Source organism: Narcine bancroftii, chromosome 8 (genome assembly GCF_036971445.1).
Source record: "Narcine bancroftii isolate sNarBan1 chromosome 8, sNarBan1.hap1, whole genome shotgun sequence".
Taxonomy (NCBI): Eukaryota; Metazoa; Chordata; class Chondrichthyes; order Torpediniformes; family Narcinidae; genus Narcine; species Narcine bancroftii.
Window position 1 is genome coordinate 44,632,998 of NC_091476.1, and position 25,582 is coordinate 44,658,579.

General features: G+C 41.9%; 1 protein-coding gene across 1 annotated transcript in view; it reads right to left on the reverse strand.

Annotated features, from left to right (window-relative positions):
- Positions 1–25,582, reverse strand: part of LOC138740629 (tripeptidyl-peptidase 2-like) — a 128,386-nt gene that overhangs the window by 84,502 nt on the left and 18,302 nt on the right. The window contains exons 4-8 of the mRNA XM_069893545.1: positions 21,468–21,572; positions 19,716–19,840; positions 17,795–17,958; positions 16,004–16,158; positions 11,674–11,750 (exon numbers count right to left, since the gene is read on the reverse strand). Coding sequence (XP_069749646.1) covers positions 11,674–11,750; positions 16,004–16,158; positions 17,795–17,958; positions 19,716–19,840; positions 21,468–21,572 — 626 coding nt within the window. The remainder of the gene's footprint in view (positions 1–11,673; positions 11,751–16,003; positions 16,159–17,794; positions 17,959–19,715; positions 19,841–21,467; positions 21,573–25,582) is intronic.

The following is a 25,582-nucleotide window of genomic DNA, read 5'->3' on the forward strand; positions in this document are numbered from 1 at the left end:
CCACCCACCTTTTATTCCACCCACCTTTTATTCCACCCACCTTTTATTCCACCCACCTTTTATTCCACCCACCTTTTATTCCACCCACCTTTTATTCCACCCACCTTTTATTCCACCCACCTTTTATTCCACCCACCTTTTATTCCACCCACCTTTTATTCCACCCACCTTTTATTCCACCCACCTTTTATTCCACCCACCTTTTATTCCACCCACCTTTTATTCCACCCACCTTTTATTCCACCCACCTTTTATTCCACCCACCTTTTATTCCACCCACCTTTTATTCCACCCACCTTTTATTCCACCCACCTTTTATTCCACCCACCTTTTATTCCACCCACCTTTTATTCCACCCACCTTTTATTCCACCCACCTTTTATTCCACCCACCTTTTATTCCACCCACCTTTTATTCCACCCACCTTTTATTCCACCCACCTTTTATTCCACCCACCTTTTATTCCACCCACCTTTTATTCCACCCACCTTTTATTCCACCCACCTTTTATTCCACCCACCTTTTATTCCACCCACCTTTTATTCCACCCACCTTTTATTCCACCCACCTTTTATTCCACCCACCTTTTATTCCACCCACCTTTTATTCCACCCACCTTTTATTCCACCCACCTTTTATTCCACCCACCTTTTATTCCACCCACCTTTTATTCCACCCACCTTTTATTCCACCCACCTTTTATTCCACCCACCTTTTATTCCACCCACCTTTTATTCCACCCACCTTTTATTCCACCCACCTTTTATTCCACCCACCTTTTATTCCACCCACCTTTTATTCCACCCACCTTTTATTCCACCCACCTTTTATTCCACCCACCTTTTATTCCACCCACCTTTTATTCCACCCACCTTTTATTCCACCCACCTTTTATTCCACCCACCTTTTATTCCACCCACCTTTTATTCCACCCACCTTTTATTCTACCCACCTTTTATTCTACCCAGGAGGAGATGGGAAGGGGGAGGAGATGGTGGGGGGGGGGGGAAAGAGATGGGAGGAGGGGCGGGGGGAGTGGGGCTGAATGGGAAAATGGATAAAATGGCAGGGAAGATTTGATGGGCTGAATAGCCTATTTTGGCTCCGATGTTGTACTGGCTTATGAAGACTGTGAAAGGCTCCAGAGGGACATATCAGTGGGAAAGTTGGACAGAGCAGTGGCAGATGAAACTTAATCAAAACAAGTGCAGTCAATATATTGTGAAATGTCAAATACTAATGGAAAATACAGGTATGCGCCACTTAATGTCTGTTCGGGCACCATCCGACTTCATGTCCATCTGCGGTCCCATAATTATTCGGTTACTGCAAGCAAGTCCACAGCAATTTAGAAAAAGCAATTGCTAGCTATAGGCAATTGTATACTGTATATCCAAACTGATCCGACCGCCATGCTCTCCCCACAGTCCTGCAACAGTCCCAACTAATCCCACTGCCCGTTCTCTCCCCACTGCCCGTTCTCTCCCCACAGTCCTGCCTCAGTCCCCACACTGATCCCACTGCCCCGCTCTCTCCCCACAGACCCGTGTCAATCCCCACACTGATCCCACTGCCCTGCTCTCTCCCCACACCCATCCCACTGCCCCGCTCTCTCTCCCCACAGTCCTGTATTGGCCCCCACATTGATTGCACTCCCCTACTCTCTCCCCACAGCCCTGTATCATTCCCAACTAATCCCACTGCCCCACTCTCCCCACAGCCCATGTCAGTCCCCACACTGATCTCCACTTACAAATAAAACATTTACAGGTACACTACAGGTCCTATATAGCTTTGCTAAGTACATAATATGGTGTTCGCACAATGTCCACATCACATAATGCCCAATTTCACAGAACACATAGCAAAAGACAAGCACCACAGGAATGTCATTGTATTGAGGAATCTTGGGGTACAGGTTTCTAGCTCCCTGAAAACAGCAACACAGGTGCATAAGTTAGAGACATTGGCATTCAGCATGCTTACCATTTTAGGCAGAGGTATTGTGCATACTAGCTGGGATGTCATGCTGCAGCTCTACAAACATGGTTCATGCAACTGGAGTATGGGCTACAGATCTGATTACCATTCTATAGGATTAGAAAGAGTGTTGAAGAGATTCACCAGAATGTTTCTTAGAATGGAAGAGAGATTGGATAGGTTGGGTTTATTCTCACTGGAATATAGGAAGATGAGGGTTGTCCTTAGAGGTTTATAATGAGTGGCATAGATAAGGTAGTAGTCACCTCCTTTTCTCAGGGGTGATGGACCCTAAAACTGTAGTTTAAGGGAGAGGAGAGAAATTTGAGGGGAAGGTTTTTCCACCCACAGGGCAGTGGGTATATAGAACAAGCTGGCAGAGAATCTGGTCAAGTCAGGTACAATTACAGGAGATAAAAAAAAAGAGAAAACCATGAGGCTAATGGCAGATATATTGCCAGGATCTAATTGACTGCACCCAAGGGTTTTAAAGGAGGTGGCTACAGAGCCCATTAGTTGGAATTTCCCAAAACTCATTAATTTCCAAGACGACACCAGATGAGTAAACAGTTAAATGATGTCCTTCCTCCAAAAGAGAGGAAGATGGAAGGCAAGAAATTGTTGTGCTATTAGTTTAGCCTACTGTAGGCAAGATGCCAGAGAGTTGACAATCAAAGAGAAAATAACTAATCGTCTAGTCAAGCTAAATATATTAAATCTTGTCAAAAGGGTTTTATGAAAGGTAAATCACATTTGACAAATTTGCTCAAATTCTTTGAAGATATGACAGGGAGAGTTCAATGGTAGAACAGGTTTGACAGGCCTACTCCTGCTCAGATTTCTTTTATTCTTACAGTTAATATTTAAAAAAAAACATAGAAACATAGAAGATAGGAGCAGGAGTAGGTCATTCGACCCTTCGAGCCTGCTCCGCCATTCAACGAGATCATGGCTGATCTTAAAGTTCAGTACCCCATCCCCGCCTTCTCTCCGTAACCATTAATACCCTTATACTGAAGAAATAGATCTAATTCCCTCTTAAATATATTTAATGAACCTGCCTCTACTGCCCTCTGTGGCAATGAATTCCACAGATTGACCACCCTCTGGGTAAAGAAATTCCTCCTCATCTCGGTCCTAAATGGTTTGCCTATTATCCTCGAACCATGGCCCCGGGTTCTGGATTTTCCCATCATTGGAAACATCCCATCTGCATCCATTCTGTTCAGTCCTGCCAGAATTTTATATATCTCTATGAGATCCCCTCTCAATCTTCTAAATTCCAGCGAGTACAATCCCAATTTGCGCAATCTTTCCTCATAAGTCATTCCTGCCATTCCAGGTATCAGCCTGGTGAATCGCCTCTCCACTCCCTCCATTGCAAGAACATCCTTCTTTAGATAAGGTGACCAAAACTGCACACAATACTCCAGGTGGGGTCTCGCCAAGGCCCTGTACAGCTGCAGTAAGGTATCCTTGTTCCTATACTCAAACCCTCTTGATATGAAGGCCAACATACCATTTGCCTTATTAACCGCCTGCTGTACCTGCATGCTCGCCTTCAGAGACTGATGTACAAGTACCTCTAGGTCTCTCTGCACTTCCCCATCTCTTAATCTATTGCCATTCAAATAGTAATCTGCCCTCCGGTTTGTATTACCCAAGTGGATAACCTCACATTTATCCACATTGTAGTGCATTTGCCATGTATCTGCCCAGTCCCTCAATTTATCCAAATCACACTGGAGCTTCCTGACCCCCTCTTCCATGCACACAACCCCTCCTAGCTTAGTGTCATCTGCAAATTTGGAGATATTACATCCAATCCCCTCATCCAGATCATTAATGTAAATTGTGAACAACTGGGGTCCCAGTAGAGATCCCTGTGGTACCCCACTGGTCACCGCCTGCCACTCAGAAAACGAGCCATTTATCCCAACTCTCTGTCTTCTACCTGCCAGCCAGTTCTCAATCCACATCAATACCTTGCCCCCAATCCCATGAGCCTTGATTTTGGAAGCTAGTCGTTTATGCGGGACCTTATCGAAGGCCTTTTGGAAGTCCAGGTACACCACATCCACTGGCTCTCCCTCATCTATTTTACCTGTCACCATCTCAAAGAATTCCAATAGATTTGTCAAGCACAATTTACCTTTTGTAAATCCATGTTGACTCTGTCCGATCCCTTCTCTGCTAGTCATATGCTCCGCTATTCCATCCTTAATAATGGATTCCATCATTTTGCCCACTACTGATGTAAGGCTCACCAGCCGATAATTCCCCGCTTTTTCTCTACCCCCCTTTTTTAAATAGTGGGGTAACATTAGCTACCCTCCAATCCATGGGTACTGATCCTGAGTCTATCGAGTTCTGGAAAATAATTCTTAAAGCATCTGCTATCTGAATGGCCACTTCCTTGAGTACCCTAGGATGTAGATTATCAGGGCCTTGGGATTTATCTGCCTTCAATCCCATCAATTTCCCCAAGACCATGTCCTTAGAGATACTGATTTCTTTCAGTTCCTCCCTTGCATTAGTCTCTATGTTTCCCAACATCCTTGGGAGGTTATTTGTATCCTCTCTTGTAAAAACAGAACTAAAGTAAGAATTTAATTGGTCTGCCATTTCCTTATTCCCCATTATATATTCCCCTGATTCCGACTGCAAAGGACCTACTCTGGATTTCACCAATCTTTTCCTCTTGACATATTTATAAAAGCTTTTGCAGTCGGTTTTTATATTTGCCGCAAGCTTACTTTCGTAATTTATTTTTGCTCTCTTGATTAATCCCTTTGTCCTCCTTTGCTGCATTTTGAACTGCTCCCAGTCTTCGGTTGCGGTACTTTTTTTGGCCAATTGATATGCTCTCTCTTTGGACCCAATGCTGTCTCTAATTTCCCTTGTTATCCACGGTTGAGTCACCTTTTTTGGTTTATTTTTATGCCAAACCGATATAAACAATTTTTGCAATTTCTCCATTAGATCTGTGAATGCTTTCCATTGTCTATCCACAGTCAACTCCCCCATAAACACCACCCAATCAATCTTACTCAACTCCCATCTCATACCATCATAATTCCCTTTATTTAAATTCAGGACCTTAGTCTCGGTTTTAATTTCTTCGCTCTCCATGTCGAGTGAGAATTCGATCATATTGTGATCGCTCCTACCCAAAGGGCCTCGCACAACAAGATTGCTGATTAGCCCCTTATCATTGCATAGTACCCAATCTAAAATGGCCTGCTCCCGAGTTCATATTCTTTTAATCCTACTTCAACCAATGGAATAAACAGAACATTATTCACCTTATCATGACCAATGAAGTCCTCAATCAGGTCACCTGTTGCCCTTTCCACTCGACTGAATAACATTCATTTCTCAAGACCTTCATAATCTTTGAAAATGCACTAAGCCTATTCTGCACTATATTTTTCATGGGCTTTTCAAAATTACTCTAACAAAGTAAATGAGGTAAATTACAACCTCAATATGCCATCCTTGCTTTGTTCTGAAACTTACCTCTCAAAATTTAATATGGATACTATTTGTTCTGTTTTCTTGGGATCTGTGATAATATTTTCAATAGTAATCTTATCAATACAACTACATTGCCAGTGCACACACATCCATTTTATGGTCTCTCGTTTAGCCTACTTTATCATTTTAAAAGCACTTGTGACCATCAAAGCCCTAGCGGAGGAATGGCTCAGTCACACACTCATCCCTGTCCATGATTAATAGCAGAATTGTTTTTAATTCTTATTCCACATGATCCCAAGAGCAATTGTTTAATTAGTTAAAGCTCCAACCAGCTGCCAATTTGCATTTTTCCATTCATTAACCTATCCACTTGCATCTCAGTTTTCTGTTGCACTGAATTCAAAACTTTTCTTCTTGTTGATAGACCACTTGTTGGTCTAATTTCACATTGACGTGCAACTGCAGAGGACCACACAGCATGGTAACAGGCCATTCAGTGCAACTCATTCATGCTGACCTGTGGGCACTCCATGTTAATCCCATTGCCCGGCACTCGCCTTTTATGTTTAAGCTAGTGGTTCTCAATCTTTTTCTTTCCACTCACATACCACTTTAAGTAATCCCTATGCCATCGGTGCTCTGTGATTAGTAAGGGATTGTTGAAGGTGGGATGTGAGTGGGAAGGGAAGGTTGAGAATCACTGCTCTAGACTCAATAGTTACTGAAATATTTTGCTTGAGAAAAACAGTGGCTGGGTAGACAACACCATCTACACATTCGCTGATGATACCATGATGGTGAGTTGTATAAAAAGGGGCATTGGGTTATTCTACGAAGGAGATTGAAGAGTTGGCTGAATGGTGTACCAACAACAACCTCACACTCAAAGTTACCAAAATCAAGGAACTGATCGTTGATTTCAGCAAGGGAAAACCAGAAGTATACAATTCAGGGATCATTGGAGATCAGAGGTGGAGAGCGTAGCAAGTTAAAGTTCTTGGGAGTCACTATCTCACAGGATCTTTCCTAGACACAAATGGCATCGTGAAGAAAGCACATTTGGCACCCCTACTTCCTCAGAAGTTTGTGGAGGTTTGGTATGTCATCGGAAACCTGGCAAATTTCTTCAGACGTGTGGTGGGAAGTGTGATGACTGAATGTATTATGGTCTGGTATGGGGACACCAATACCCCTCAGTGTAAGGCCCTGCAAAAGGCAATGGACACAGCCCAGGGCATCACAGACAAAATTCTCCCCACCATTAAGAACATCTGCAGGGAACGCTGCCATTGGAGAGCAGCAGGTATCATCGAGGATCCACACCACCCAGAACACAGTCGGTTCTTACTGCTACCATCAGGAAAGAGGTATAGGTGCCACAAGATGCACCACCAGGTTCTGAAACCACTTCTGCTCCTCCACTATCAGACTCCTCCAAAACAAACTCAATCAGGGACTCATTTAAGGACTCTTATTTTTGAACTTTATTGATTTATTTTCCTCTGTATTTTAGTCAGTTTGTTTAAATTTTCTTTATTTGTTTACATGTGTACGTTGAGTCCATTTTATTTTTGCACTACCAATAGGTGGTAATTCTGCCTCACCTGTTGTACATGATGTCTTGGCAATAAATCTGAAATCTGAATCTCCTCTGTGCCCTCTCCAGTGCCATATCCCATCCTTCCTCTGGTAATGGTGACCAGAATGCACACTATACTCCAGCTGAAGCCTACCAATATTTTATAACATTGGTGCATCACCTCCAACTTTGCATTCAAGGTCCTGACTAATCAAGATCATGATTCCTTGAAGACTATTGTCCTTGTACCTTCTTAACCATATTATCCATATTTCTGCCTTCAAGATCCTTGCTCCTCAATACTCTCTAAGACTTAACCATTCCCAATATAAAGTCGTATTAGTACTCCCAAAGTATATCAATTTGTCTGGATAAAACACCAACCTGTCCTTTTTCAGACCGTTTAACCAACGCATTGATATCTCATTGCTGTCTTGCTGCAACCCAAGGCAATTTTCCGCACCATCACCAATTTTCCTGTCATCTCCAACTCCAACATTCTCATCCACCTTGTGCACCAATCTTTGTGGGGCACTACTGGTCATAGGGATCCAATCACACAGACAATCCTCCACCATTACCCTCTTCCTCCTATTCCAAAACCAATTTTGGATCTAGTTTGCAACTTGCCCTGGATCTCATGGGCCCTAAACTTTTGAACGAGTCCCTCATATAGGACCTTGTCAAAGGCCTTATTTGTCCACGTAAATTACATCTCCTGCCCTTTCCTCATTGGTTCATTTTATTATCTCTTGAAAGAATTCAATAAGTAGCTCAGACAGGATCTGCCTTGATAAAGCCACGTTCACTATCCTGCTTCGGTCCTACCTTTCCAAGTGATCATGAAGCACATTTCCCACACTGATATTAGGCTTACTGTTCTATCATTCCCAATTTCCCCCCCTTGCTGCCCACGCAGGTGGGCTGCCTACCAGTTAAATTGTGTTACACTGTTTCCAGTGAAGATGTAAAATCTCAGCCAGAACCCCAGCAATCTCTTCCTTTGTCTCCTGCCCCAGCCAGGAAAAATTCAAGTTTTTGTTTTGCAGGCCATCCAGTAAGTCAACCCATACACAATGTGGCTGGTATGTACACTGAAAAGACCAGACACAGGTGAGGTGACCACATTGTAGACCACTTCTGTTCAATCCACTAGAATTCTCCAACTTTCAGCAGTGGATCATTTCAATTCTCTACTTCAATTGTGGCATTCCAACATTGTTCAAATGAACACACTAGGGACATCACATAATCCAACTGGACATACTGCAGACTTAAAGACCCAACTAAGAATTCAAAGATTTCTCAAAATGTGAACTTTCATTGCAGATTTCCAGAATCACTTTGGTAACACCAATAAATCATTCCACATTTTCACCCCCTCTTGATTTTTGTTAACTTACACTTTCACCCCTTTTACCCGTTAATAATTTCCCCTTCCTGAATCCCATTCATCCCTTCCTTTTTACTCCTTCCTTCACTCTTTCCCCTGAGCCACACCCAAACACCCCCTCCTAGCCATCTTCACTCCATCTTAAAACCGACTAAGCTCTAACATTTCCGATTCTATAATTAGCATGGAAGGAACTACTCCATCAACTACAAGAGTATTGTTTAAATATTTAAGCTGTAATTCAATTAGAGTCCAGCAAATATGGAAGAGATGAACAAAGTAGGCTGGTTAGCTGTGAAAATATTGGTATCTATGCTAAAGGATGTGAAATAGAACATTTTAATGCAAGGGACAAAGTGAAAAGGAAACTGTGCTTGAGAGAACAGATTGTTTTTTAAAGATATAAATCAATTTGAAAATGGGAAATGAACAGAAATTGTACATCAGTATTTGCAAAAACTGCTTGGTTAGGTGCTACAAAACATGACCGCCCACTGAACCGGTATAATACATGGATGGGTAGAGAATTGGTTTATGCTTGGAAAACAGAGAACACATAAAAAGGCAGCTTTCAGGTCAGCAGTCTGTGTCAAGAGGGACATCAAACTGATCACTGTTTGATCCTCAGCTGCATCAATGACTTGCATGAAAGAGCAGAGATTCAAGTATCCAAGCTTTCACAGAACATAGAACAGTCCAACACAAACAGGCCCTTTGGCCCATCACATCTGTGGCAAACATTATGCCCAAGTTAAACTAGAACTCTACTACCTGAACATGATCCATTTCCATGCAAACAAATCTCTTCAATGCCTCTATTGGATCTGTATCCACCACTACCCCCTGGCAGCCCATTACAGGCACCTACCTGTGTGGAAAAAAAAACTTGCCATGGACATCTCTTTGAAAGATCTCCCCTGCCACCTTAAAATTCATTTCCTCTTTCTGCTATTGCAAAGCTATGTGAGAATGCAAATTATGAGATTAGAAATCTATAAAATAAATCAGAAGATTCTTTGGCTGAGCCTCATAATATATCTCTTCCCTGGAAGAATACCAGAGGATGAGACCAAAAGGATAGTGAGACAGAAAATCAGAGTGGATTGCCAGCAATTACTCAAGGATTTTGCCTGGTTTTGTGAACAGTTCTGCAGAGAACAGTGAATCTTTCTCTCAGATCAGCAAGTTCAGGACTCTGAACTCTGACCAAGTCCCAAACTTACTGCCTAAGACTATTTACTGGACTCAACATGGGACCAGAGCTCAGACCTCACCAATTCATTTTGTGCCTGCAAGGCACAAATGCAAGAATATTTGCATTGGTTGTAATGTTCTTAATTATTTATATTTTGGGGTATTTCTTCCCATTTATAATAGCTTTGTCAAACCATTATCAGTATTGAGAACCCTTTTAAAAGAGCTTGGTTGAGTGGCAGTGAGAAAAAGGGTCAACATTTCTCTGGAGCAGGACCATGGGCAAGGTCCGTCATGGGCGAGTTCCATGATGAGATTACATTGCTCAAAGCCTTCATACCATCCAGAGCATTACCACTTGGTGCAAGGTCAGTGTACGACCAAAAAGGTCAGCTTTCTGCAGGCAGATGAATAGGGTGGACTGATTCATTCAATGGCAAATTTCCTATTATAAACAGCAAAGGAAATTATATCCACATTCTTTGGAGTTTTAGGCAAATGAGGGTTGACTCTACTGAAACTCGAGAAGATGCTGAAAACACGAGAGACATTGTAACAGTTGGAATTTGGAGCAAGACAATCTGCGGGAGGAACACAGCAAGGCGACCAGCATCAGTGGATGCTGAGATGCCTCCATCAGCGGGAAAACCTCGATCAAGGGGACATAGTTACAAGATTAGGTGGTGTTCATTTAATATGAGGTGAGTAGGAACTTCTCTCAGAGGATGGTGGCATTCTGGAAATCTTTATGTCGGAGGGTTGGGGAGGCTGGATCATTGGGGATGATTCAAGAGGAAGCAAATATATTTTTCAAACATTGAGAACATCAGGGCATCAAAGGTAATGGGGAGAAGGCCAGGCAGTGGGGGCATGGAAAAAATGATGAAATTACAGGGCAGACTTGATGGGCTGAATGGCCTACTTCTGCTCCTAAGTCTTATGGTCTGATTTGATGGCTGTGGAGAACTGCCCCAAAGAGGAGAGGCCTGGGGCAGATCAGGGAAAGATTGAGGTGCCATGACCGCCTCCTGCTCCTGAACTCTTTTGTGAACCTACTCAGCAGAATCTGAGCAGGTGAAACTAACAGCTTTCCTTGTAGATTGGAAATAATTTGGGTTCATACTGTCAGGCAGACAGTGACTTGGACATCAAATCAATACCAGGATGATGAACTACACAGAGTCTTGCACTAATCCACAAAGAAAAAAAAATACTTCTCCAAAATCATCATCAAAAGGTTAAATTTCACTTACATTTCTGGTTAGTCTATCGTTTCTTCACAAAACCCTGAGGTTAGCAGGAATAGAAGGATTGGTTTTGCTAATATTCATTAATTTGTCAATCTGCTAAAATATTGACATCAATAAACTGGCAGATCCCCATCTATGATTAACATTTCGACAGACTGAGGAGACCATCAAGAAATGCCTCTGAGAACAAACTCTTTAACGCTTGTTATTTTTGCAGAACCTGTTGTCCCATCCCTGGTATTTCCTTGGGCATAATTTTAACATGAAAGGACAATGTAGTATAGAAGTCTGAATAATTAGGGGTTTGAAATCTGAATCAGCAGGAGTAATGCAGTCAATCCCACCACCCTCCTCTTTCCCCGCAGCTTTGCAAATCCTTTCTCATCCTTTCAGGCACTGAGTCCCATCTATAATTACTTGATGTGTGTAGAAAGTCACAGGATAAACTTTATTCGAAGAGTGGTCAGTGGTCATTGAAGTGATGCACGTGGATGCAATCAAGGAGAAGCTCGACAAACACAAGAGAGCATGGAGGAGAGGAATGCATACAAACAGTGCTCATGAGTAGCATTAGCAACATGGCACATTTCCAAAAGTTGCAGATTGTACACTTGTCTGAGTATGAGCTCCTTGATGAGCAATGACAGATGCACGAGAAGTGTGGTGACCTAGTTCCATCTACAGACGAGGAATTGTGCCTCCTGCTGCTGCAGCCGCTCTGTCAATGGCACTGCTTGTTAAGAGTTCAGTGTTTGTCCATTTTAAACCATTGTAATACGCAATGGATTTTCACTTACCCAGAGTTAGTCCAGTGGGTTGCTTCACCATAGCTGTAATTTACAAGATCACACTTGTAATTGATCACCTCAATCATCTGAAAAAGTTGAAGTAAAAGGCTTTACAGAATTTGAATCACAGTGCTATAAACTACTCCAGGTCATGCAAAAGCTCAGAAATTACCTCAGGGAACTTCAGGAGATGAAGCAGTGACAGTTAAGCCATCATTTAATTTCAGTTTCACTTGAGGAAATAACCAATGTAAAATAAACTGGTGAAGGTACATGGGTCAATGTCCACATTAAGCTCATGGACAGGGATGATTGGGAACACAGGAAGTGCAGAACAATACAAGGTCATGCTCCACCCATTGAACTTTCTAACATGCCTGTATTCACCAGAATGCAAATGCCAATCAATGTGAGTTCTTACCAAAATTTCAGTTCTGTCCAATTTTTGCCATCAAATGCTTTGTCAAAACACAAGAAGCTTCATAAAGAAGAGGAGTGACAAGCCAACTGTAGAGCTTACTGCTAACATAGCTTTGGAAACAGCAACTACTGGTGGGGTCAATATGGGAAAAACTTTCAGAGGGAACTAGCCTGGAAAAAGTTACAAAGATAGGAAGTGTTACAGGAAATTCAAAGCAGAGGCAAAAGAAACAGAAAGTTAAATTGGAAAAGGCCATTCAGCCCTTCCAGACTGCTCCACCATACAATGCAATCTTAACTGATCATGTGACCCCAGTTCCATATTCCTTCTTTTCCTCCATGATCCCTTAAAGCCATAAGGTTCCCATACAATTCCCTCCTGAATATATCTAATGAAATGTCTGTGGTAGGGTTTCACAAGTTCACAACTCTCTTGAGTAAAGAACTTTTTCTTCATTTCAATCCTAAATGACTTACACCTCAATTTAGACTGTGACTCCTTGTTCTGGATATCCCCAGCATTGGAAAATATTCTTCATGCATCTAAATGTCTAGTTGGTCAAATTTTTGTCTCAATGAGATTCTCCCTCATGCTCCTGTTCCAGTTAGTATAACCCCAATCTATCCAGTCTTTTTTCATCTGTCAGTCCTGCCATCCAAGGGTGATGAACCTTCACACCAGCTCAATGACAAGAAAGTTCCTCCTCAGATCAGGATACCAGATTAGGTGATGACATGAAAATGAAATACTGGTAAAGCACAGGTTCACATAGATGGTACCTGACACAGAATAGGACAGAGCAACAGAATTTTGAATTTCAGGTGTCGAAACGTAGGCCCATCATCAGACCATTTAGAAATAATAAGTTAAATAACTGCTGAAGGGTTGGGTAAAAGAACTGTCCACTGAAGGGTTTAATACAGGTACATCTCCGATGTCTTCTTGTGCAGCACAATGCGAGAAGAGAGGTAATGTTGGTAATAAAGTTCGGCCAATCTGGAACGCTGAACTTCTCAAGTGGACCATTAAGTCAGTGACCATCGTTTTACAGGAGTATAAATGGAACTGCTCAGCACCATTTGGCTCTCTGACTTTTCTTGCAAAGCTTTGATTGAGGGGAGATCTCATTGAAACATTTTGAATGGTGAAAGGCATGGACAGAGTAGATGTAGAAAAGTTGTTTCCCACTATGGGAGAGGGCACAATTTCAGGATTAAAGGGCATCCACTTAGAACAGAGATGCATAGGAATTTCTTCAGCCAGAGGCAGTTGAGGAGGCCAAGTCATTGGGTGTATGCAAGTCAGAGATTGATAGGTTCTTGATTAGCTAGGGCATCAAAGGTTATGGGGAAAAGGCTGGGCAGTGAGGCCGAGGCCTAAAATGGTTCGGCTCGTGATTGAATAGGGGTGCAGTCTTGATGGGCTGAATAGTCTATTTCTGCTCCTATGTCTTATGGTCTTATTTGTTCTTTCTGCCATGCTTGACTGTGCAACTTTAATAACCAGCAATAAATGTTTGTACTTGGCACTGCTGTCCACTTCTCATTTATGGTGAAGAAACAAACCCAACACTGGAACATAGGAAGTAGGAACAGGAGTAGGCCAAAAATGGCCCATCGAGCCTGCTCCGCCATTCAATACGATCATGGCTAATCTAATTTATGACCTAACTCCACCTACCTGCTTCCCCCCATATCCCCTAATTCCTCTATCATGTCAAAATTTATCTAACCGAATTTTAAATATGTTTAATGAAGCAGCCTCAACCACTTCCCTGGTTAGAGAATTCCAAACATTCACCACTCTCTGGGAAAAACTATTTTTCCTCATCTCTGTCCTAAATCTACTCCCCTGAAACTTGAGACTGTGTCCTCTCGTGTTAGTTTCCCCAGCCAGCTCAAAAAACCTTCCTACATCTATCCTATCCATACCCTTCATAATCCTATATGTTTCTATAAGATCTCCTCTCAATCTTCTGAACTCGAGCGAATACAATCCTAGACGATTTAATCTTTCATCATAAGTGAGGACTGTGAAAAATAAATCATCTCTGGAAATACCTGAACACGCAAAGAGAAACATCTATGACCTGAAACATTCACTGTTTCTCCTTTCACGGATGTTGCCTGATCTACCAAGTCTTTCCAGCACATACTCAGTGTTAAAGAAACTATATTGTTAAGGTAGGTGTGTTGAGAATAAGAGATAAATGGGAGCAGGAGTTATCTACTCATTTTTCTGAGGAAGAATGGTCTGATCTGTGTTTGGATAGTGATACAAATTAAATTAATGTACGTTATAGTTTAGTTAACTATAACTTTGTACATCAGTTATATTTAACTCCTGAAAAATTAAAGAGATATGGTTTTAGTGATTCTGATGTGTGTTTTCGATGTGGGGATCAGACAGGTACTTTTGTCCATTCAGTGTGGGATTGTGTAAAAGTCAAATCTTTTTGGGAAAGGATTGTAAAATGTTTGCGAGATTTATTTCAAATAGAACTATACGTGGATCCATGGCTATGTTTATTAGGTTATATGAATCCATTAACAGCGCATTTGGATAAACCTCAAATTACATTTATTCCATTGAGTCTGGCAGTGGCCAGGAAATGTATAGCAGAAACATGGAAAAATTATGTTGAGGTAAATATACTAAGATGGCATAAAGAAATTCAATCATGTTTATACTTAGAAAATATTACATATAATTTACAAAATTTCTTCATGAAAATGTGGACTCTGTATTTGGAATGTATGGATTTAGATTTTAAATAAAGTTTTATTTTTGTTTTGAGTGGGGGATTGACATATTGCAACTCAACCTACTGTGATTTTATATAAATATTTTTTATATGTATATTTAAGCTCCAAGGGGGGAGGGTAATAAGGGGTGGGATAGTTGGGTAGAGGGTGGGAAGGGAGGGTTATAGGGTGTAGGTTTAGTTTTCTTTTGTATTTTATTTTATTTTGTATTTTGTAAAATTTTCAATAAACTTTTCAAAAAAAAAACTATATTGTTCTTGAAGCACAACCAGACTGCCAAAAATAAAAATATGAAGTTGGTTTGTAACTATTGATTTTTCCACAAATTTTTATATTTCAAACCAATGGCCTTTCATTGCAACTCAGGATATAGAAATCATCCAAGTGAAATGGCTCAAAACAACATGATAGTGTACAGCAAAGTGTGCCATTCCACTGGAAATCACCAGCATCCCACGAAACGTCACCCATTACTCAGTTACAAAATTCCACATTAGTAGGTGACCTGTTGAGTTTCTCCAACACTTTTGTGCTCCTCCCCTTCCTCCCTCCTCTCTTCTCCTACCCTACCCATCCTCTGACCTTCTTATTCAAGTTTTTGCTGATTCCTGAAGAATGCCTCAAGCCTGAAACATTGGTTACCTTTTACTTCCTATGGATGCTGTGTTTTTCCAGCACTTCTGTGTATTGCACTCGACCCCAGCATCTGTAGATTTTCTTGTTTAACTACATTAGTACGCCTTCTGGCCTCCACATGGAGTTCAACAATTTCAGATATTCAATATTTCCATCATTTCTATCTTCGAGGTTTCTTTTGATAGATCACGCATTTATTCCAATACCCTCTTTCACCTTCTTCAGGCTAACTACCTGCTCCTTGTATCATGCCACAGATATTTAATAAGTCCCTCTTGATAATTATGCTTTCTCCTCCCCACACTCCTTTCTCTGCTTTTTCTCCATCTATCCACAATTCTACTAGAAACATTGATTGTTCCTCTCTAAAAATGTGGTCTGCCCTGCTAAGAATTTCTGTCAGATATTCAGAACCTTCAGTGTTTTATTTTCGACTGAAAGAGCAGACCAGGATACACCAGTGTGTACTTGGTAGCACCCCTTTGCTAGAAATGTCCATGAACAGAGTGTGACTCACAGCACGGATTAAACTTGTCCCAGTTTCCATTGTGTTTAATCTGGAGTCAGCAACCTTGATGGCCAATATCTGGGCCCCAGGGGCTACACCATTCCTTTCTGGATCATCTGGGAAGTGTCCAACAGCAATTGCAGCCACATGCGTCCCATGAGATCCTGTGAATGTATAAAAGGACATGTATTATATACGATCATTCAGCAAGACCAGAGGCACACATTTCGCCCATCCCATCCAATTTAGCAGAACTAAACATAAACTGCTGGAAAAACTAAAGGGTTAGTTGATGTTGAGACCATGCATCATCCAGCAACTTATCTCTTGGTTCAAGTTTCCAGCATCTGCAGTTAATTGCGTCTCCATAGCACTTCAGTTAAGTGGTTTAATTGATGGTATTTCTGCAACTTGTCCGTGTACTACTCTTTGCAGACGATGCCGCTTTAGTTGCCCATTCAGAGCCAGCTCTTCAGCGGTTGACATCCTGTTTTGCAGAAACTGCCAAAATGTTTGGCCTGGAAGTCAGCCTGAAGAAAGCTGAGGTCTTCCATCAGCCAGCTCCCCACCATGACTACCAGCCCCCCCACATCTCCATCGGACACACAAAACTCAAAACGGTCAACCAATTTACCCACCTCGGCTGCACCATTTCATCGGATCCAAGGATCGACAACAAGATAGACAACAGACTCGCCAAGGCAAATAGCACCTTTGGAAGACTACACAAAAGAGTCTGGAAAAGCAACCAACTGAAAAACCTCACAAAGATTAGTGTATACAGAGCAGTTGTCATACCCACACTCCTGTTCGGCTCCGAATCATGGGTCCTCTACCGGCATCACCTACAGCTCCTAGAACGCTTCCAACAGCGTTGTCTACGCTCCATCCTCAAAATTCATTGGAGTGACTTCATCCCTAACATCGAAGTACTCGAGATGGCAGAGGCCGACAGCATCGAATCCACACTGCTGAAGATCAAACTGCACTGGGTAGGTCACGTCTCCAGAATGGAGGACCATCGCCTTCCTAAGATCGTGTTATATGGCGAGTTCTCCACTGGCCACCGTGACAGAGGTGCACCAAAGAAGAGGTACAAGGACTGCCTCAAGAAATCTCTTGGTGCATGCCACATTGACCACCGCCAGTGGGCTGATATCGCCTCAAACCGTGCATCTTGGTGCCTCACAGTTCGGCGGGCAGCAACCTCCTTTGAAGAAGACTGCAGAGCCCACATCACTGACAAAAGACAAAGGAGGAAAAACCCAACACCCAACCCCAACCAACCAATTTTCCCCTGCAACCGCTGCAACCATGTCTGCCTGTCCCTCATCGGACTTGTCAGCCACAAACGAGTCTGCAGCTGACGTGGACATTTACCCCTCCATAAATCTTCGTCTGTGAAGCCAAGCCAAAGAGAAAAGAGATTTCTGCAAATACTTAGCCCATAACCTAGAAAACATTTCCTGCTTGGCTATCTATCCAATTCCCTGTGATAGTTACTACTGAAGATGTTTCCAAAGCCCTTTCGCCCTTTCACACTGTTGATTATATTCATCCATTGTCTATAAATGGTATTCCATAGAACACTACTTCACAAAAGAAGGCCCTTTGGCCCATCTAGTCCATGCCAAACTATTATTGAAATACTATTTTGCTCCTGGTCCTTATACTTAATTTAAGCTGTTCTGAGGTTTTATTTCAGTAGATTAGAAACATGGCTGTGGTATATTTCTGCTTTTTTTTTAAAAAAAAGTAACAAATGGACAAGGGGCATATTCCTTTCTGCTGTATTCTTACCAGAGTTGGTGACGATGGAAAGAACGTTGCCATCATCATAGACATTAATGGAGTAATTCAGCATTTCTGACTTCCCCAGCTGTGCATACTCATGGCCTTCTTTGTAGCTCCTCAGGGTTCTACAGCTACTCAGATCTCCACATTCACTGGTGTCAAGACATGCCCTAGAAAGGCAAACAGGACACAAAGATAAGTGCTGCATAAAGGATAAATTTCTAACAGATGAGGCCAACAAGTGCCTCAATGAAGGGCTCAAGCCCAAAACGTTCGTTATGTATCTTTATCTTGGCTGTATAAAGTACACCGTTCGACCTGCTGTGTTTCTCCAACATTGTATTTTCACTTTAATCATGGTGCCAAGGCAAATAGTGCCTTGGGAAGACTACACAATAGAGTCTGGAAAAACAACCAACTGAAAAACCTCACAAAGATTAGTGTATACAGAGCCGTTGTCATACCCACACTCCTGTTCGGCTCCGAATCATGGGTCCTTTACCGGCATCACCTACGGCTCCTAGAACGCTTCCCCAGCATTGTCTCCGCTCCATCCTCAACATTCATTGGAGCGACTTCATCTCCAACATCGAAGTACTCAAGATGGCAGAGGCCGACAGCATCGAATCCACGCTGCTGAAGATCCAACTGCGCTGGGTAGGTCACGTCTCCAGAATGGAGGACCATCGCCTTCCCAAGATCGTGTTATATGGCGAGCTCTCCACTGGCCAATGAGACAGAGGTGCACCAAAGAAGAGGTACAAGGACTGCCTAAAGAAATCTCTTGGTGCCTGCCACATTGACCACCGCCAGTGGGCTGATATCACCTCAAACCGTGCATCTTGGCGCCTCTCAGTTCGGCGGGCAGCAACCTCCTTTGAAGAAGACCGCAGAGCCCACCTCACTGTCAAAAGAGGAAAAACCCAACACCCAGCCCCAACCAACCAATTTTCCCTTGCAACCGCTGCAACCGTGTCTGCCTGTCCCGCATCGGACTTGTCAGCCACAAACGAGCCTGCAGCTGACGTGGACATTACCCCTCCATAAATCTTCGTCCGCGAAGCCAAGCCAAAGTTAAAGTTAAGGTGTCTGCAGAATTTTGTGTTTTACTGTTGAATCTGGAGTAAAGGCCTGAACTGATATTTCAGTGACATGGAGTGAAACTCACCACTCACTTGAAACTAAATCTACTTCCTGGACTCAAATGGTTGTGTTTGTTTCCAGATTGCATAGACTGGCGTTGTATTCCCTGGATGGTAGAAGATTAAGGGATGATACAACTCAGGTTTTAAGATGACAAGGGGCTGACTAGGTAGAAAGAGAGAAAAGGTTTCCTTGGGTAATTGTGGTGATAGTCTGAGAAGAAGTGGGAAAAAAGGTAACATAACCTTAACACTAGAGCCAGAGCTGATATCACAAGCAAATCCTCACACAAAGAGGAATGGGGATCTGCCAATGGTGAGATTAATGGAAACCTTTTAAACTGAAATTGATACATTGTATGTTTACCATTAACACCAACATCTCATGAATAAATTTAAAAAACCTACAGGACTGTGGTAAGAGGAGAAGAGGAGCCAATGCACAATTCAGTCACCAAGTTCACTTAAATTTTGTTTTGTACTTTCTTTTAGAACTGCAATGTGATTTCTGAAGAAATATGTTGCTGCTAATAACATGACCCAGCCTCCTCTGCCTTCAAGTAAATTACACGCAATAATTAGACATTGATGCAATTAACTTTTTATTAAGAATTTGCGATTCTGAGTCATTCTGAACCTGCAGAATTTCAAATAAAGTATAATTTCAATCCTGGAACATGCCATTTGGTCTTTAGAACCTAATTCCAGCTGCGAGAAATGGTGTTTAGTAAAACAGAACAGAACTGTGAAGAACTGACATCAAAAGTGACCGAAAATGAATTCACCTCCAACTCTCTCCATCATGCCAAACCAAGCAGTCGTATACAGGTCCTAAGTCACCGTACTTCTTATCCAATATATCCAGCTGATCAACTTGACACTGAAGGTCTTCCAGGATTAGCTTCTCTTCCTGTTGAGAAGTCCAATTCAAAGGGAACACGTTAGTACTTAAATTATTGCAACATCTCTCTCCCCCTCCAGAATGTCATCAGGATGAAGGCTGTTACATCGGGAGAAATCAGAGAAGGGAATATAGTTCTCCTTTTCATCAAGAATCATGGCAGAAGCATAGAAATCTACAGCACAAGCATAGGCCTTTCAGTCCACGATGTTGGTGCTGAAAACTAAGCCACAAGGAAAGGACCTTCAGCCCATGGGTAAAGCCACATTAAAATTATCACACCTTCCAGCACGTGGTCTGCATCCCTCTATACCTTACCCGTTTATGCAACTATCTAAATATCTCCTCAATTTTGCTCTTGTATTTGCTCCTACCACCTTCCCTGGAAGTGTACTCCAGGTATAACATTTGTAAATATTTTAAACTTTCCCTTTTCACCTTGTGTCTATAATACCTAATATTTTATTACCTACCCTGTCATAATTGTATATACTTCTATCAGTTTGCTCCTGAGTTTCCAACATTCCAGAGAAAACATTCTAAAGCAGGCAAAATCGACGTGAACCTCTTCGGCCCCTTCTCCAAAGCCTCCACATCCTTCCTATAGTGTGGTATTCAGAACTACATGGAATGTAGCCTCACCAAAGTTTTATACAACTGCAACGTGACTTTTATACTCAATACCTTGATTATGGCAAGTATGACATACCCTTTATTTCCCACCCAATCTCCTTATGTTACCACCAACAGAGTACCGTGGATTTGCACCCAAGATCACCTACATATTAATGCTCCTAAGGATCATACCAAGAGAAAGATCAAGAGAGAAAGCTAAATTAACGTGGTTTAAATATTGATCATTTCACAGGGTGAATACTCCCGAAGGTTGGTTTTGTAATTGTAAAACTTAAAAGTACAAAGAGCCTCTTCACAAAGCATCAGAAAAGAATGCCCTTGATTCTGGTGTGCAGGGTACCTGCAGGTGGTAGCTATAAATAGCACCAGCTGACTCAAATCAGTGCAATCTCTTCAGTAGGTCACAATAGCTCTGAGTGAACATTTGACATGAGGGTTTGGCACCTTTGGGTTCCAGGAAGATGACAACAATGAACAGTAGCAATCACAGTTCCAATCTAGTTTCATTGTCAGTTGCAGCCTCATCTCTATGCTCCCCTTTGATTCACCATGAGGGTTGGTAATCTTGAGGAAGAAAACATCTTTCTTTGCAACTAATTACTCTATTACATACTCAAACCAAATTGCAATCAAATGTTTCACTAAGTCAAACAAAACTTGGAATAAATCTTCTCTGGGCTGCAGCACGCCATTGAACCCATCATGTTATGCAAGCCCTTGAGCCACAATTTCCCCTTTTTCATTTAACTAGTTCCCTTCTGAAAGGTTCTACTGTATCTTTCAGACCACTGTATTTTTTAAAATGCTCATTTCCTTTCAGATCTTTTATCAGTAAAAATTATTCAATTTCATTTCTTACAAATCCCCCAGCTCTGCTCAAAATCATTTGAGTGAATGGGGATTTAAAATGAACCATAAATCATTAATTTCAGTACATTATTCCACTGATTGGGTTCCAGTAACTCCACTTGCGCTCTTTTCCTTCCACAGAGCTCAGTACCTGAGATAGGGTTGTGCCATTTTTGTTGAACTCAGTCAGCCTTCGGTGGGCTTCTGCCACAGCTGCACGATGAGGGGGATCCCACAGCTTCTCTCGTCTCTCTTGCTGTTAATAAACCAGAGCAAAGGTGGAAATTTAGGGCAGGGGAAACAAAAGGATCATGAGAAATCTGAACAATGTACTCTCAGTGTTCTACATATGAGGTCACTGGTATGAAACCATGGAGTATATTGGTCAGCAGAAGTACAAAATAAAACAGCACAGGACATGTCAGCACTGAACATGATGCCCAAGTTCAACTGGAACACTGTTGCCTGCAAATGATCCATATCCCTCTATTCATTGCATGTGACCTCTGTCTATTTGTCTATCTTGAACACACATGTCAAACTCTGGCCCGCGGGCCAAATTTGGCCCGCGATATAATTATATTTGGCCCGCAAGATCAGATTAAATATATATTAGAGTTGGCCCGCTGGCCGCCGCGCCAGTATAGCGCATGCACACTGAAGGTGAAAATGAAGACGCCGGAGGTGTGGAGGGATCTCAGAGTCCCGAATCCCGGGGATCAGAGCGCCGCACTCAGCCCGCCCAGCTCCCGGACACACAGACGCGGCTGGAGTTGGGGACCATCCTCGCTGGGTCTGCGCTTCAGCGGCGACGCCGGACCGAACGTCTCGTTGGCGATGTCTTCCCCATCGATCCTTGCGCGGCGGACCCTGCCTCCCGCTCCTTTTGCTGGAGACGAGCCCGGCGCCGTGAGATCGCAATTTAATCCCTCTCCAACCACGGGAGGGGGTTGGGAGCAACGCGCTCTTCTCAGCCAATTCCTCCACTGCCCCGGACGCCGGCGTTTCAACGAGGAGTTCGGGTGCCTTCGTCAGGCGACCGACCTGTTGGTCCAAGACAAGGGGAGAGCATACAAACTCCACACAGACAGCACCTGAACTCGGGTGAACGTGGAGCTGCGACCCCACATTCCACATCAGGACTGTGTGTAAGATTGGGAGTAGTGAGACGGAAGCTTATTTTGTTCCTGTGATTTAAGCCTTTCTTGGGGTGGGGTGGGGGTCCTTCTCTGACCACTTGCCTAACAATTAACCTAATCACATGTGGAGTTACCACAATACAACAGTTCTCAACCTTTTTCTTTCCACTCGCGTCCCTGTGCCATTGGTGCTCTGTGATTAGTAAGGGATTGCTTAAGGTGGTCTGTGGGTGGAAAGAAAATGTTTGAAGACCACTGCTTTAATCATCCCTCATTGACTCGTCATGTGCACGGTTTCAGACGCTAAAAGAATTGGGCCAATGACAATTACAATGACAATGAAAGAGTTTATCCAAAACTATTATTAATAAGAAAAAGTTTAACATTACATATGTTGAAAGAAGAGAAAACATGCAGATGTTGTTGAAAATTTTCAATAAATATTTAGTTCGGCCCTCAACTTAGTCCAAGTTTTTAATTTTGGCCCTCCGTGAATTTGAGTTTGACACCCCTGATCTAGAAGACTTAATAAATGCAGCACCCACTACTTATAACTTAATTTAATTTTTATTTAGACATATGGCATGGTTACAAGCCCTTTTATTCCTTCCAATTACACCCAACTGACCTACAACCCTGGGTATGTTTTTGAATGGTGGGAGGAAACCGAAACACCTGGGAAAAACCAATGCAGATACAGGAAGAGCATACAAACTCCTTACAGACAGCACTGAATTCAAACCCCGATCACTGGCACTGTAACAGCACTGCCCTCTAGCTCATTAATAGCTTGATAGCTCGTTCCAGGCACCTATCACTCTGTATAAAATACTTACCTCAGATATCTCCTTTTATTTCCCCTACCTTAAAATGCAGGACTTCTAGTATGTGACATTCTGAACCTTGAGAAAAACATTCTGTCTGTCTATCCTATCAAAGCCTCTCAATTTTACAAACATCCAATCCGACACTCCAGAGATAACAACCCACGTTTGTCCAATCTCGTCAAAGTTCACATTTATTGTTAGAGTATATACATAACACATTACATGCAACCCTGAAATTCTTTCTCCTGTGGGCCAGGCCAAATTTATAATTACTGGTAACTGTAAACTATACTCAAGAAGAAAGAAATGTATACAAAAGAAAGAAATAAATGTGAAGAAATGTAAACAAACTGCAAATACAGAAAATAATTACTCAGTAATAAATAATGACAAATCATATGCCGTAATCCAGGAACATAATGTTGGTGCATTACAGTAAAATGTCTTAGAAGAGCAAAATGTCATACTGGCCAAAAACAAAAATAGAGATTACAATATTTATCGATAGACTTGAAGTACATGATGTACATCCACACAAGTTTACCCTCTCACAAATGTGGAGGCCTTAAATGGTTCGGCAAAAACATATCAAATTATGCAAAAAAAAGTGAGAAAATGGGTGCAAAGACGTACTCTTTTTTTAAAAATAACTAATGAAGGGAACAGATGGATGTGCAGTTGGTAATATCTCATTCAATTAATTCTTTGTAAGTGGACTTCAACCTCCCCTGAAATACAGGAACACAAGAAAGAATAGGAATAGGCAATGAGTGTGTCTCATCACTCATGACTGATTTTTTGGATCAAGTCCACCTTTCTATCCATTTCTAATGTTGCTGAAAAGATTAGTATCCTAAAATGTGTGAATTATAGAAAAATATATTAGCAACTGGCCACCCACCTACAGGAAGGATATCAACAATTTCGAAGGGGTGCAGAGGAGACTCACTAGGATGTTGATGGGCCAGAGGGCCAGATAGTCTTTATTCTCTACAACACAGCAGAACGAGAGGTGACTTTATAGAGGTTTATAAAATCATGATCATGGATAAAGTGAACACTATCTTTTCCAGGATAGACAGTTCTAGAGGGCACAGGCTCGAGGGGAAACATTTTCATTCAGAGGGTGTTCCGTTTCAGAAACGAGCTGCTAAAGGAAACAGCAGAAGCAGACAGAATTTTGACATTCCAAAGGCATTTGGACACATATGTTGAACTGAAAGATTTAGAAGAATATGGTCCTTGACAAACCTTTCCAAATGTATAGTGGAAAGTTTGCTGACCAGCTGCATCACAGAAGCTATACGGGAGCACCAATACCTCCAAGAAGAAAGCCATGTAAAATGTAGTGGACAAAGCCTGTACATGACAGTCAAAACTCTCCCCACCATCAAGAACATCTACACGGAACACTGCTATCAAGGTTGTATATGATGTCATGTGTGTACTCTGACAATAAATTTGAACTTTTGACAAATGCAGGCAAATGAGGGTAGCCCAGAATGCCAACTTGGTCCACAAGGACAAGTTGAACTGAAGAGCCTGTTCCACACTGTATGACTACTGCAACTAAATAACTAAAGTCTGAGGTAAAGTATTCCAAAACCTTACAATCCTCTATAAATTTCACATCTCACATATAAATTACTGACAAAGCCTCATGATAGTGGGGAAAGTCTCTCAGCATCTTCTCTGTAAATCCCTCTTACAGTTTTACATGTTTTAATGAAAGCAAATAACATTTAGCCATAGAATAGGAGTGGCCCAGTCAGTCCTATGCACCTGCTCTGCCATTCACTAAGATCATGGTAAATCTTTTATCTCACTCCTCCTTTCTGGCACTAACAACATATGCCTCAATTCCTTCAACATCTAAAACCTATCAATTTCTGTTTTGAAATACAGACATACCCTGTATAACATGGTTAATGTGTTCCAAGCAAGTTCGGTGCTATGGAAAAATGAACTGTTCAATGCATTGTCACAATGCACTTTAACGTAATACAATCCAATCCTATAAAAAGGATATATAAAACTGATCTTTATTGGCAATAAGTGACCATTTGTCTAATGTAGATTTGTGTAAAATTACTCACGAGACTTTCTCCAAAGTTAGATTGGTATCACCACGGGATACTGAAGAAAGCCCGATCACAGCGGGGTCAGCAATAACTTTCAACACAGCCACTTAACTTTCTCTATTCCATACCTCAGTGCCTATAATTTCAAATATTTTAAACTAGAGTACTACAAGGTATTATGAGGTGGTTTAAATAGCAACAACCATAAAACTTTAACAT